Source organism: Lates calcarifer, unplaced genomic scaffold (assembly GCF_001640805.2).
Source record: "Lates calcarifer isolate ASB-BC8 unplaced genomic scaffold, TLL_Latcal_v3 _unitig_2629_quiver_2802, whole genome shotgun sequence".
NCBI lineage: Eukaryota > Metazoa > Chordata > Actinopteri > Centropomidae > Lates > Lates calcarifer.
This window is the reverse complement of record NW_026116344.1, coordinates 1-13,085: the sequence shown is the minus strand read 5'-3', so window position 1 is coordinate 13,085 and position 13,085 is coordinate 1. Positions and strand designations below refer to the sequence as shown.

Genomic DNA, 13,085 nt, shown 5'->3' with positions numbered 1-13,085 from the left:
ACATCAACATCCAAACATCAAACATCAACATCCAACATCAACATCCAACATCAACATCCAACATCAACATCCAACATCCAACATCAACATCAACATCAAACATCCAACATCACATCAACATCACATCAACATCAACATCCAACAACATCAACATCAACATCCAACATCAACATCCAACATCAACATCAACATCAACATCCAACATCAACATCAACATCAACATCAACATCCAACATCAAACATCCAACATCAACATCAACACAACATCAAACATCAACATCCAACATCAACATCAAATCAACATCCAACATCATCAACATCAACATCAACATCCAACATCAACATCACATCCAACATCAACATCAACATCAACATCAACATCAACATCAACATCCAACATCAACATCAACATCAACATCAACATCCAACATCAACATCAACATCCAACATCAACATCAACATCCAACAACATCAACATCAACATCCAACATCAACATCAACATCCAACATCAAACATCAAACATCAACATCAACATCAACATCAACATCAACATCAACATCCAACATCAACATCAACATCCAACATCAAACATCAACATCAACATCAACATCAAACATCAACATCAACATCACATCAACATCATCCAACATCCAACAACATCAACATCAACATCAACATCAAACATCAAATCCAACATCAATCAACATCCAACATCAACATCAACATAACATCCAACATCCAACATCAACATCAACATCAACATCAACATCAACATCAACCAACATCAAATCCAACATCAACATCAACATCAACATCCAACATCATCCAACATCAACATCAAACATCAACATCCAACATCAACATCAACATCAACATCAACATCAACATCAACATCAACATTCAACATCCAACATCAACATCAACATCAACATCAACATCCAACATCAACATCACATCAATCCATCCCAACATCAACATCCAACATTCACATCCAACATCAAACATCCAACATCAACATCAACATCCAAACATCATCAACATCCAACATCAACATCAACATCCAACATCAACACCATCAACATCAACATCCCAACATCAACATCCACAACATTCCAACATTCCAACATCAACATCAACATCAACATCAACATCCAAACATCCAACATCCAACCATCAACATCAACATTCCAACATCACACAACATCCAACATCCAACATCAACATCAACATCCAACATCCAACATCAACATCCAACATCCAACATCAACATCAACATCCAACATCAAACATCAACATCCAACATCAACATCCAACATCCCAACATCAAACATCAACATCAACATCCAACATCAAACCATCAACATCCAACATTCAACATCCAACATCAAACATCAACATCAACATCAACATCAACATCCAACATCCAACATCAACATCCAACATCAACATCCAACATCACACAACATCAACATCCAACATCATCCAACCATCAACATCCAAACATCCAACATCAACATCCAACATCCATAACATCAATCACTCCAACATCAACATCCAACATCCAACATCCATCAACATCAACCAATCCAACATCCCAAAACATCAACAACATCCAACATCAACATCACAACATCAACATCCAACATCAAACCATCAACATCCAACATCAACATCCAACATCAACATCCAACATCACAACATCCAACATCAACATCAACATCCAACATCAACATCCAACATCAACATCAAAATCCAACCACATCAACATCCAACATCAACATCCAACATCCAACATCCAACATCAACAATCCAAACATCCAACATCAACATCCAACCATCAACATCAACATCCAACATCCAACCATCCAAACCATCCAACATCCAACATCCACACCATCCCAACATCAACATCCAACATCAACATCCAACCATCAACATCCAACATCAACATCCAACATCAACATCCAACATCAACATCCAACACTCAACATTCACAAACATCAACATCAAACATCCAACATCAACATCAACATCAACATCAACATCAACATCCAACATCAACATCAACATCCCAACATCCAACATCCAACATCCAACATCAACATCAACATCAACATCAACATCAACAACATCAACATCCAACATCCAACATCAACATCAACATCAACATCCAACCATGACTCATTCATTCCCTGTTTGTTTTTACCTAGAGCTGTTGGCTGAAGGTTTGACTCGTCCTTCGTCTGAACATCGAGCCTCGTAGATCCGGTTCATAACGTCATTCCCCAAAACACACAGGAGCTGAGGAAGAAGTAGGAGAAGAAGGAGGAGAAGGAGGAGAAGGAGGAGAAGGAGAAGAAGGAGGAGAAGGAGGAGAAGGAGGAGAAGAAAGGTCATTTCAGTTCTTCAGTGTGAGAGGCAGAAACACAAAGTCTGAATCATTTTTAAAGTTTCTGTTTTTCTTTCTGACATCAAATCCAATGTGTGTGTGTGTGTGTGTGTGTGTGTGTGTGTGTTACCTTCAGCTGCTCAGCCTCCCATGAGTCCAGAGTGAGAGATCGCACCTTAGACAGGTGAACACCCAGACTCCTACAGACAACAATAAACTTTGTTTATACAAAGAGACTGAAGCAGGATAATGCCCCCCCCCCGATCTGATGGTTGTAAAGACGATCTTATCAGATTCTCCTGTGGTGTGAGGTGTGTTCAGACTGATGTTACCCTCCCTGATCTGATCAATATTAAACATGATCAATATTTCTTAAGATGGAAGAGACATCATCGTCGGCCATGTTTGTTTGCTCTGACGTGGTCAGATGTGGAGCTGTGAGAGTTCAGACTCTCTGCTGGTGAATCTGTTAGTGTGTGGTGTGTTGGACATCACACAACTGTGACAATCTGACATGATCTGTCCTCAGGTGTGTGCTCTCTCCTGATTTCTACACCAGGTAAGATGTTATAAATCTGTTAGTTTGCAGGGTCTGACACTGTGCACAGGTTCACTCAGGTCTCAGGTGTTCTACCTGCCTGTTTACCTGTGGATGCCCGAGCACTCGATGCACATGGTGACTCCCAGGTTGATGGAGGCCCAGCGAGGCTCCTCCTCACCGCAGTCGCAGCACCGTTGGTTCCCAGGGCCCCTCAGGGCGACACCCAGGGCCGCCTGCCTCTGAGGGGGGGGGCCCGGAGAGCCGCCGCACAGGGGAGGGGGGGCTCTTTAGGCTGAGCGAGCGGAGCGCCGGCTCGCTCTCTGTACGCCAGGTCAATACTGCCCTGAAGAGCGCTGAGCCACACCTGCTTCAACTGCTCCGAGTCCGCCTGAAGAGCACAACACCTGAGGAGGGGGGGGTCAGACAGACAGACAGTCAGAGAGACAGACAGACAGTCAGACAGACAGTCACAGAGACAGACAGAGAGACAGACAGACAGACAGAGTCAGAGAGACAGACAGTCAGTGAGACAGACAGAGAGACAGACAGTCAGAGACAGACAGAGAGACAGTCAGACAGAGTCAGAGAGACAGACAGTCAGAGAGACAGACAGTCAGACAGACAGACAGACAGTCAGTCACAGAGAGACAGACAGTCAGTCACAGAGACAGACAGAGAGACAGACAGTCAGTTAGAGAGACAGACAGACAGTCAGAGACAGACAGTCAGAGAGACAGACAGACAGTCAGTCACAGAGACAGACAGTCAGTCAGACAGACAGACAGACAGACAGTCAGAGAGACAGACAGTCAGACAGACAGACAGACAGGACAGACAGACAGACAGTCAGAGAGACAGACAGTCAGACAGACAGTCAGAGAGACAGACAGACAGTCAGTCACAGAGACAGACAGTCAGACAGACAGACAGACAGACAGACAGACAGACAGTCAGTCAGACAGACAGTCTCTTACTTCTGCACAGAGAGCAGCTCGAAGCAGAAACGTCGGTCGATGTGTTCGAGGGATTTGACAGCACAGAGTCTGAGATCCTCAAACAGAACCACAGCCTCCTCCTGCAGAACACAGCGGAACAAAACCCTGATCCTGAATCTGATCCTGATCCTGAATCCACATGGTGATGAACTGTGTCTTTATGTGTATCATCTAAATGATCCTGGTTCATAGTTCAGGTGAATGTTGAGTCTCACCTTGTGTGACTTCCTGTAAATGAGCTGATTGTCTCTGATGGAAAACCAGCACCTGGAGCCAGGAGATCAAACATAAGAACCAGTATCTCACACACACACACACACACACACACACACACACACACACACAGATGTGATGAAGCAGCAGTAGAGTCCAGTCCAGTCTGTACCTCTTCCAGGTTTTGGATTTCCTCCTGGACCGTTTGAACAGGTAACCCTGGATGATGTCATCACTGCCAGGACACGGGCTGACCATCGGCTCACCTGAGGCATCCTGAACACACACACACATTATGGACTGTTTGTGTGGCCTACCTGTGTGAACGTGTGGATGACGGAGAGGAGGATGAACAGATGAAGAGTTCTTACTCTCTGCTGAACCAGCAGGTGTTTGTTCTCCAGGTCTTTCCTCTCAGCAGCGCAGTCAGCCGACAGCTGGGACAACTGAGGAGAGAGGAACAATCACAACACATCAGGACTCAGGTAGGAGAACAGAGGTCAGAGGTCAGAGGTCAGAGGTCAGGACCTGTGCAGCCATGGTCTTCATGGTGGGCTCCAGGTCTCTGAGCAGGTCGAAGCCTTGGTGGAAGAAGGTGAACTGAGCGTGGACGAAGGAGAAAACCTGCCGACAGAAACAGAGGCGTCAGAGCGGTGGAGAACAAACTGAGGCTCAGAGACCACTTCAGAAAAGTCCAGTTCAATAAACTCACAGAGTTTTAGGATGTCGACCTTCTGCTGAGCCCTGAAGGTGTTGAGCTGGAATAAAGGAAACACACAGGAGACGTCAGCGCGAGGACAAAATGTCCAACAGTTTCCTCTCATCGTGACTCAGACTCGTACCTGCAGACAGTAATCCAGGGCGAAGTGTTGGTAACATTTACGCGTGGCGAGCAGCAGGTGACTCGCCCTCTCGGCGTCGCCGGCTTTGTGCCGAGACACCTGAGCGTTTTTCACCGCCGCCGTCTCCAGGTCCTCCCCGATCCGGAGGAACTCCTTCCTGGTCTCTGCCAGCGGAGGGAGGAACCTCGGAGACACAAAGAGCAGCGTCAGCTCTGATCACTCACCTGTGTGTGTGTGTGTGTGAGTGTGTGTGTGTTACTCACTGTGTACACAGGTTGGTCAGCTGGTGGCTGATCGCTCTCTGAGTCTGATCAAACAACATCTGAGCACAGAGACAGAACAGAGTTACAACAGCTGCTGACAGAGAAGTGGATTATTATACAGAACTTAAATACATCAATTTGTATGTAATTATATGACTCTGCAGAGGGCTTTTATTTTGAAATGATGGTCACAGGAAGTGTTTAAATACCACATTATTCTATGTTTTTATAAAACGACAGATGTAACATTCAGTTAGATTCATAATAACAACTGATCCTCACTGTTCATCAGCTCATGGTCTCTGTCTGATGACGTCAGTCTGACTGAAACACTGGGAGGTATTTAATTCATGTTTTAAATAAGAGAGTTTAGTTTTTATTTCCACTTGTCTCCTCATGTTATTATAACAGTGAGAACACAGTCACCACATATCAGCTGTTTAATGACTGATTAATGTAATCATTAGTGTGTGTGTGTGTGTGTGTGTGTGTGTGTGTGTGCGCTCACAGTGTGAAAGCTGACCATCTCCTGCAGGCCCTGGTTAAACTGGTTCAGACAGTTCTGAGGAGGAAGGAAACAGGAAGTGAGTGAGAACCCTTTCACAGGAAAACATGAGAACAAAGAGTTACTGCGAGGCCTTCTCCCACAACAGGAACTTCACTGACCCTGAACCTGGACTCTGCTGCGTTCAGGTACAACAGGAGAGATGAACGCTCACACAGCAGTAACAACACAGGGTGTGGTTTCTGATCATCACCCACTGACTGTCAGTGCAGTGTGACCATCACAGTGTTTTACAGTGAGGATTTACAGCCATGAATGCAGCTCTGTGAGGCTGTACAGAGTGATGCTCTGAGCTAGTTGCTAACATTAGCATCACAGTGGATATCTGTACAACATGTCGTGTAAAATACATCCAGTAGCTGTTGAGATATTTCAGTTTGGACCACAGTGGTGGACGGACTCTGACTCCCCTGAGACAGAGCTACACAGCTAACGTGGCTAACAACGACATGTTTGTCCCGTTGTTGTATTTTACAGACTAAAATGTTCTGTAACACAAAGAGGAAACAGAATAAAACCAGAACCTCACATGTTCTTATGGTTCATTAAGTTCACACAGGTGGAAAAATGCCTGAAGGTCCTGAACTATATTATTATTACTATTATTATTATTAGCATTAGCATTAGCGTCACGTAGCTCCGTACAGTGATGACGCTGTCCTTCTTCTGGTACATGGAGAGCTCAGCCAGGCCGCTCAGGAACAGCTGATTGGCTGAACTGTATGCTTGTCCCGCCTCCACCATCTTACTGCACAGCTTCATCACCTGATTGGTCAGAGACACAGATTATGTCAGCCAATCAGCAGGTGTCTTCTGCTGACTCAGAGGACTGAAGGTACAAACACAGACTGTGTGTACACAGTACACACTGCCGCAGCAGTACTCACAGTATTAATACTATGAGCAGCAGTGTCAGTAATACATACAGTGGTAGTAGTTACAGTAGTAGTGGCTGTGGTTGTAGTAGTAAAAATAACTGTAGTTGTAGTAACACTAACAGAAGAGGCAGTACTGGCAGTAACAGTAGTAACAGTATTAAGTTAGTAGTACTATTAGAAACAGTAGTAGTAATAGTAGTGATAGTTACTGTAAAAGCAGTAACAGTATTAACAGTAGTAGTAGTAGTATTATCATTAGTAGCAACAGAGTTAATAGTATTTGTAGTATTAGTAGATACAGCAGTAGCAGTAGTTCCAGTAATAGCAGTAATAGTATTAGAGGTATTAGTGCTAATATCCTTAGTAGAATTATCAGTAGTAGCAGTAGTAGTATTAGCAGTAGTAGTATTAGCAGTATTTGTACCTTGTCCAGGTGAGACTCCAGCACTGAAACCTCCGTCTCAAACTGATCCAGGTTCAGTCTGAACAAAATAAATAAAACACCATCAGGAGCTCTGCACATGCGCAGTTTACAGTGACTGTGTGTGAGAGTGTGTATTTACCTGAACTCAGGTGAGTCTTTGACACACTCCTCAAAGTCCAGCAGTGACTCCATGTTACCTGACTGTTGCTGTCACCGAGTGCACGTGTTGATAAAGTTTATTAAAGCCTCTTCATCCTGACGGTTAGCCCGTTAGCCCGTTAGCTCCGCAGCAGCAGCGGCGGACCTGCTCTCTCTGCGATGATTCATCTCTCTCCTCATTTTAAACTAAGTCCGTGAACCGGGGGACCGGAAGAACGATCAGGCGCCGTGCACGCGCTCCTGCGCGCCACGCATGTTGACGCAGTTTAATTAAAAGCGTGAATAAAACGCAGTTTGGTGAGTTTTCAGTCTGACAGCTGTCCCAACATCCTGCTGTTGTTGTTGTTGCTAACCGACCGCTAAGTTCCGCCAAAGATCCGGGTCGGCTGGATCAAAGCCAAACAGCGGCGGGGAAACAGCGACACCGCGCGGCCCGGAGTGGTACTGCAACTACAACCACTGCACGTTATATTAGTTTATTCACCAGGTTTATCACCAGGTTTATTTATTATATTACCATTTATATAATGTGTGTAAAACATGTTCAGAATAATATGTTTTATTATCCGTTAAATAACTCATCAACCATTATTCAGTGACTTATAGTCTCCTGGGATTGAACTGTCAAATATTCTCTAGAAGAAAAGTCTGATTCTCTGCAGACAGACGGTCAGTGAGTGAGACACAAACACTTTGACAGCAAACAGTAAATAAAAAGCTTTTATTGGAAATCAAAGAGGAGACAGTTGCTGTGTGTGTGTGTGTGTGTGTGTGATGATGGCGTGTGTTCAGAAACCAACAGAAACCAGGATGACGGTGACGTTGTCGGCGCAGCCTCGTCTCACCGCCTCGCTGGCGAGCTGTTGGCAGGCGGCTTCAAACCGCACCTCCTCCTCCGTCAGCCCCGGCCTCTGCTCCACACTCCCGTCCTGCAGGGGGGAGACGGGGGGGGGACGGGGGGGGACAGTTGGGTAACGTTAAAGCAGGAGGTTGAATCAAAGTGAAATAAAGCAGAGCTGAGCTTTAGCAGAGCGGACACCTGCAGGACGCTGAGGACGAACTTCACAGCTTCATCAGCAGAAAACACTTTGAACAAACCGTCACAGGCCAGAACGATGAACCTGCACAGAGACGACAGCGTCAGCAGCAGCAGCCACTTCCTGCTCCTCTTAAATCCTCCGCTCTGCTCTCACCTGTCATTGGCTGTGAGCTGACACCTCCTCAGGTCGGGGGTTGAGATGACTCCACAGCGTTTGTACTGACCGTCTCCGATGGAGCGGGACACCTCGAGGACCCCCAGCACCCTGCCGTCCCTGAGAGACAGACAAACGTTAGAACCTCCACGTCCTCACATGTGAGTGTTCACTGGGTCTCTGTAGTTATAATAATGTAAAGAGCTGCTCGGTATGAAAAACACCAACCACCAGGATCCTCCAACCCACATCAGCCTCTACAAGTCTGGCTGTGAAGTCTTTATTCCTGGTGTGAAAGCTCAGGAACATCCACCTCCCTCCTCCAGGTAACATTCATGTTCTGTGACAGGTGTGGGTGGTGTACCTGACGGTGCCTCCTGCTCTCTGGATCCTCATCCTCTCCTCGTACATGGTCGGGTTGTGTTCTTTACTCAGAGCCAGAGTCACAGACCTCCTCCGTCCGTCTGCCGCCGCCTCCATCCGACACAACACCGCCTGGAGACACAAACACACAGAGACAACCATCACAGATGTGACGCAGCCACATCCTGTGGGTGTCATCTGGAATCCTGGTTCGAGGCTCTGATAAATACATCAGTCCCTGGTTACCCTGCTGTCTCCCAGATTGGCCACGTACACCATGTCGTCCACCACCAGCACACAGGTGGCCGTGGAGCCGTCCTTCCACGCTGGTTTCCTGTTCACAGCACAGAGAGAAGACTTCATAAAGCAGGAGTGTGATGTGAGCTTCACCTTCACTTCTGTTTGTGTGTTACTGTTAAAAACAGGAGGATTCTGAATGGAGTTCTGCATGAGGAGCGCCTTTTCTTTCTCAGAGGATTCACAGACGTTAACTCATGATGATGAAGGATTTAGAGTCTGGATTAATGTGAGGAGTTCGTGTTTCAGCTGCTGCTTCCTCTGTGAACGCGTCTCTTACTGGCTGGAGGCTTTCTTCAGGAAGTCTTCGTCTGTCTGTCTGAAAGTGTCCAGGAGACATTTCTTAATTAGTTTGTCCATATTCTCAGAGTCTCCTGAAACGACAACATTACAGCATTAAGCAGAGAGCAACATCCTGCTGTGATGAACACTCTGTGTCCCTGAACTCACCGCTCGGGAACTTCTTGGCCAGGTTGTGATGGAGATGCTCTGCGGCGAATCGAGAGGCTCGAGCTCCGCCGTGACCGTCAAACACCGCGAAGTACGCAACACGAGACCTGCAACGCAAGAGACACGTCAGCACCCGACGAGTCTGCACCCGGCCGCTCACAGTCAGACGTGACAGGATGCAGGTCGTACACTCGTCCGGGCAGAGCCGACAGACAGACGCTCATGTCCGGCAGCAGAACGTGAGCGTCCTGCATCTCCTCCCGCTCACCACGCCTCGCCGCCACGAAGCCTTTCAACACAGGGAGGCCTGAACGACGACGACAACACACACACACACACACACACACACACACACACACACACACACACACACACAGAGTAAGTTCAGCTGGTTACACTCATCATCTCTACGCGTCATATTTCCATCCACTCAGGGTCTGACAGCTTTGATTAGAGGAGGAGAAGCAAACAAACATTGTGGTGGAACAGCTGAAAACCTTCTTTACAAACTTTCTTGATCTCCCCCCGCTCCTCCTCCTCCTCCTCCTCCTCCTCCTCCTCCTCTTTATCAGCGTCAGACTCGCCATCTTCTCGTTTTCTTTTTACACTTTTCCCCTCCTCCTCCTCTTTTTCTTCTTCTCTGGTGGCCTGTGGTCGAGCAGCGACCGGCGCCACTGAAACTTGACCTGAGGAAGAATCAGACCAAACACAAAATAAACAAAGAAAAAAGCTTCATTAGTGAGAGAAAATCCAGCATTTAAAAGTAGAAAATGTTGTTATTATAAGATCTGTTTTGTTTGGCCAGAAATACATCAATCAAACGTATCATATCACTACCAGACTCCATTGAGAAAAACAGGGATTTAACCAGGAGCTGCTGGAATACCACTGCCTCCATCTGTTAGTGTGTCTGTGTTACTGTGTGACTTTCAGTGGTGGAAGAAGTAATCAGATACTTTACTGCAGTAAAAGTACCACACAGTAACACAAATTAACAGGCAGCAATATTCCAGCAGCTTCTGTGTTCTGCTCTGTAAAATTGCTAGTTTTCTCAATGGAGTCTGGTATTGAAATATAATGACGTTTCTGCTTCATTTACTTCTAAAAGAATTATTTTATGATTGTATTATTATTGTGAGTATAAAAAGTGCTCTTATATCCAGTACTACTGTAAATGCACTGAGTTTCCTGCTGCGGTTTTTTAAACGATGTAATGAATAAAAATCAGCAGGAAGCTAATGAAGGAATAACTACGGTGCTCTGTTTTAGCCCATTCAAACATCTGCTCTTTAGCTTCTCTGAGCGTCAGAGAGTTTAACTAACTGATGTCTGCTCTGTAGCATGAACCGGCGCTGTCATCAACATATAACCGTTAACCGTCCACTCACCGGCGGTCTGTGTGGGCTCCGGCAGGTCGTCGAACAGGTCCATTCTGTCTGTTAGCTGTTAGCTCAGGAGCTGTTAGCTCGGGAGCTAGCCAACAAGCTAACTACCAGCAGCTTCCCGCCCGCACCGGCACTCTCCAGTATCGGTGTGTTTGCTCACACAGACTCGGGCTAAGTTAACGGGTTAATGTCCGTCACGTTCCTTAACCCGGGTCAAACTGCTCTGACAGTCCGCCGGTAAACAGGTGAGGTCACTTCAGCTGCACGGACGGTAAACGTTAACCGGAGCGCGAAGGCTAGCGTCAGCATCAACTGCTATTTCCGGTGAGCGTCTTCAAAATAAAAGCTGCTCCACTCCACCGGACATGGACATGTTCATTAAATGATATAATTTACAGTTTGAAAATACATCAACAGAATTAATAAAATACATCAAATCAAACCGAGACAGAGTAGAAACAGTAGAATAAAGAACAGTCCAATGCTTTTGGACAGATGAATAAATAATACCACTTCAGACATGTGGTCCATAGTCTCTTCAGACCTGTCCCAGACCAGCTGGGAGATCAGAACTGGACTGATGTGGTCTCTCCTGCGTCTTAGTGAGGACTCTGATGATTTCATTATTTAATGTAGGTTAAATCTTAGATCTGAGTCCAGGACGACATCTCGTCTTCCCTTCCTTTCCTTGCCTCCTTGCTTCCTCTCCTTGCCTCTGGCCTCTTATTGGCTGTTCAGCTGCTCCGCTCCTATTGGCTGACAGCAGTATAAAGGCAGAGGCCGGTGGGTGTGAGGGCTCAGTTCAGCTGGAGACTCTCCAGCGTCCATTCGTCCCACACTGACAGTGACCCTGAAACTCACACGAACACACACTGTGCACGCGCGCACCATGCTCATAGTGCAGGGTTTAAACAGCGCTGAATAAAACCCCGCAGCTTCTCTGAGCCTCAGTCTGCAGCAGACATGCAGCTGTCTCTGCTCTGCGTCTGGACCAGCTGGATCTTAACGCTCCAGTCCGCGGCTCAGCTTCAGCCTCACCGGGAGCAGGAGGGCGGGAGGCCCGGCTGGAGGCTGGACGCCGACAAGCCGCCAGCGGGTGAGGGAGACCGGGGAGAGGCTCCGGGGAGGACAGGCCGGCAGGAGAGCAGCTCTGACCGGGTGAGACACACACACACACACACACACACACACACACACACAGGATGATTATTTATCTTAGTTTTACTCTGCAGCTGTTGTTGTGTTCTGTAGTTTCACTTCATCCTTTGACTCAGAATCTGAAGAACATTCAGAGCAGGTGACTGAGTTCCTGTATCTGTTTGGGTGTTCCCAGGTGTTCACATTATTGATCAGTGATTAGTCTATAAATCAGCCTCTGGACCTTCACACATCAGGACCAGCCTGAAACAGGTCATTGATCCTAACTGATGTTCCAGCTGAGTCACTGTAAACTCCTGTTAGACTGAGTTAGTTTGTTTTCTGAGGTTTTCCATCAGTTTGTTTGATGGCTCTGAATACTACAGTACCCATGAGCCTCAGCTGCTGTTGCCATGGAGACAGGTGGAGGTGAATTTGTGTAATATGTTGGATGAACTCAGTCTGTGGCCTCAGGTCGCTGTTCAGCGCCTCATGATTTTTGAAGCTCTGTGATTGGATGTTTCTGGCTGAAAAGCACCCTGGGAGTTGTAGTTGACTCCTCTCAGGCTTCTCACAGCTTTGCCTCTTTAATCAGATGTTTTCTAACTCGGTGCTGGCGGCTGACACAGGACCCTTTCACGCTGATCCAGGTCTCCTCACGTTGAGCACGAATGTTCGTGCATTTGTTGATTAGCGTAGTCAAAGCTACGCAAAGCCTGTGAAGAGAGGAGTCAACTACGACTCCAGGGTGCTTTTCAGCCAGAAACATCCAATCACAGAGCTTCAAAATCCTGCGACGCTGAAGCCAAAGAAAACTGATTTTACAGCTGAGTTCATTTGGAATCTGTTCAGTAACCAGCAACTTCACTGCGACCCGTCTCCATGGCAACAGCAGCTGAGGCTCATGGGTATCATGGGTATCGTAGTATCTAGATGTGTTACATTCAAACATACATGATCACATGATTAAACCTCTGCTCCTGGATCAGT

At 46.5% G+C, this 13,085-nt stretch overlaps 2 protein-coding genes across 6 annotated transcripts; both read right to left on the bottom strand.

The window, feature by feature from the left end:
* Positions 1–2,218: 2,218 nt before the first annotated feature.
* Positions 2,219–7,628, bottom strand: LOC108892974 (arf-GAP with coiled-coil, ANK repeat and PH domain-containing protein 3-like; the record flags this gene model as incomplete). Its single annotated transcript, XM_018690754.2, is given in 16 exon segments — positions 2,219–2,302; positions 2,521–2,590; positions 3,037–3,214; positions 3,217–3,335; positions 3,906–4,006; positions 4,142–4,193; positions 4,312–4,415; positions 4,511–4,585; positions 4,668–4,763; positions 4,820–4,897; positions 4,982–5,165; positions 5,245–5,303; positions 5,753–5,806; positions 6,455–6,574; positions 7,112–7,169; positions 7,251–7,628. Coding segments are annotated over 16 exon segments (1,485 nt in total), but the record flags the coding sequence as incomplete, so codon positions are not given.
* A 348-nt stretch (positions 7,629–7,976) lies between these two features.
* On the bottom strand, positions 7,977–11,306 carry LOC108892975 (integrin-linked kinase-associated serine/threonine phosphatase 2C). 5 transcript variants are annotated; one of them, XM_018690755.2, is made up of 10 exons: positions 10,962–11,305; positions 10,071–10,259; positions 9,763–9,880; positions 9,574–9,680; positions 9,404–9,497; positions 9,073–9,160; positions 8,828–8,958; positions 8,464–8,583; positions 8,310–8,391; positions 7,977–8,199 (listed from the first exon to the last, which is right to left on the bottom strand). In XM_018690755.2, the coding sequence occupies exons 1-10, from the start codon at positions 11,002–11,004 to the stop codon at positions 8,059–8,061; spliced, it is 1,113 nt and encodes a 370-aa protein (XP_018546271.1). In that variant the 5' UTR covers positions 11,005–11,305; the 3' UTR covers positions 7,977–8,058. The 5 variants fall into 5 exon arrangements, with proteins under 5 accessions (XP_018546271.1, XP_018546272.1, XP_018546273.1 ...); XM_018690756.2 differs by having other exon boundaries at positions 10,080–10,259; XM_018690757.2 differs by lacking the exon at positions 8,310–8,391 and having other exon boundaries at positions 10,962–11,306.
* Between the last annotated feature and the right edge of the window lie 1,779 nt (positions 11,307–13,085).

Coding starts and splice junctions, on each gene's coding strand:
- LOC108892975 (XM_018690755.2), bottom strand. CDS start 11,004: ATGGACCTGTTCGACGACCTGCCGGAGCCCACACAGACCGCCG. Junction 9,681..9,762: donor TCGGCTCTGCCCGGACGAGT/GTACGACCTGCA, acceptor CTTGCGTTGCAG/GTCTCGTGTTGCGTACTTCG. Junction 9,498..9,573: donor GGCCAAGAAGTTCCCGAGCG/GTGAGTTCAGGG, acceptor TTGTCGTTTCAG/GAGACTCTGAGAATATGGAC.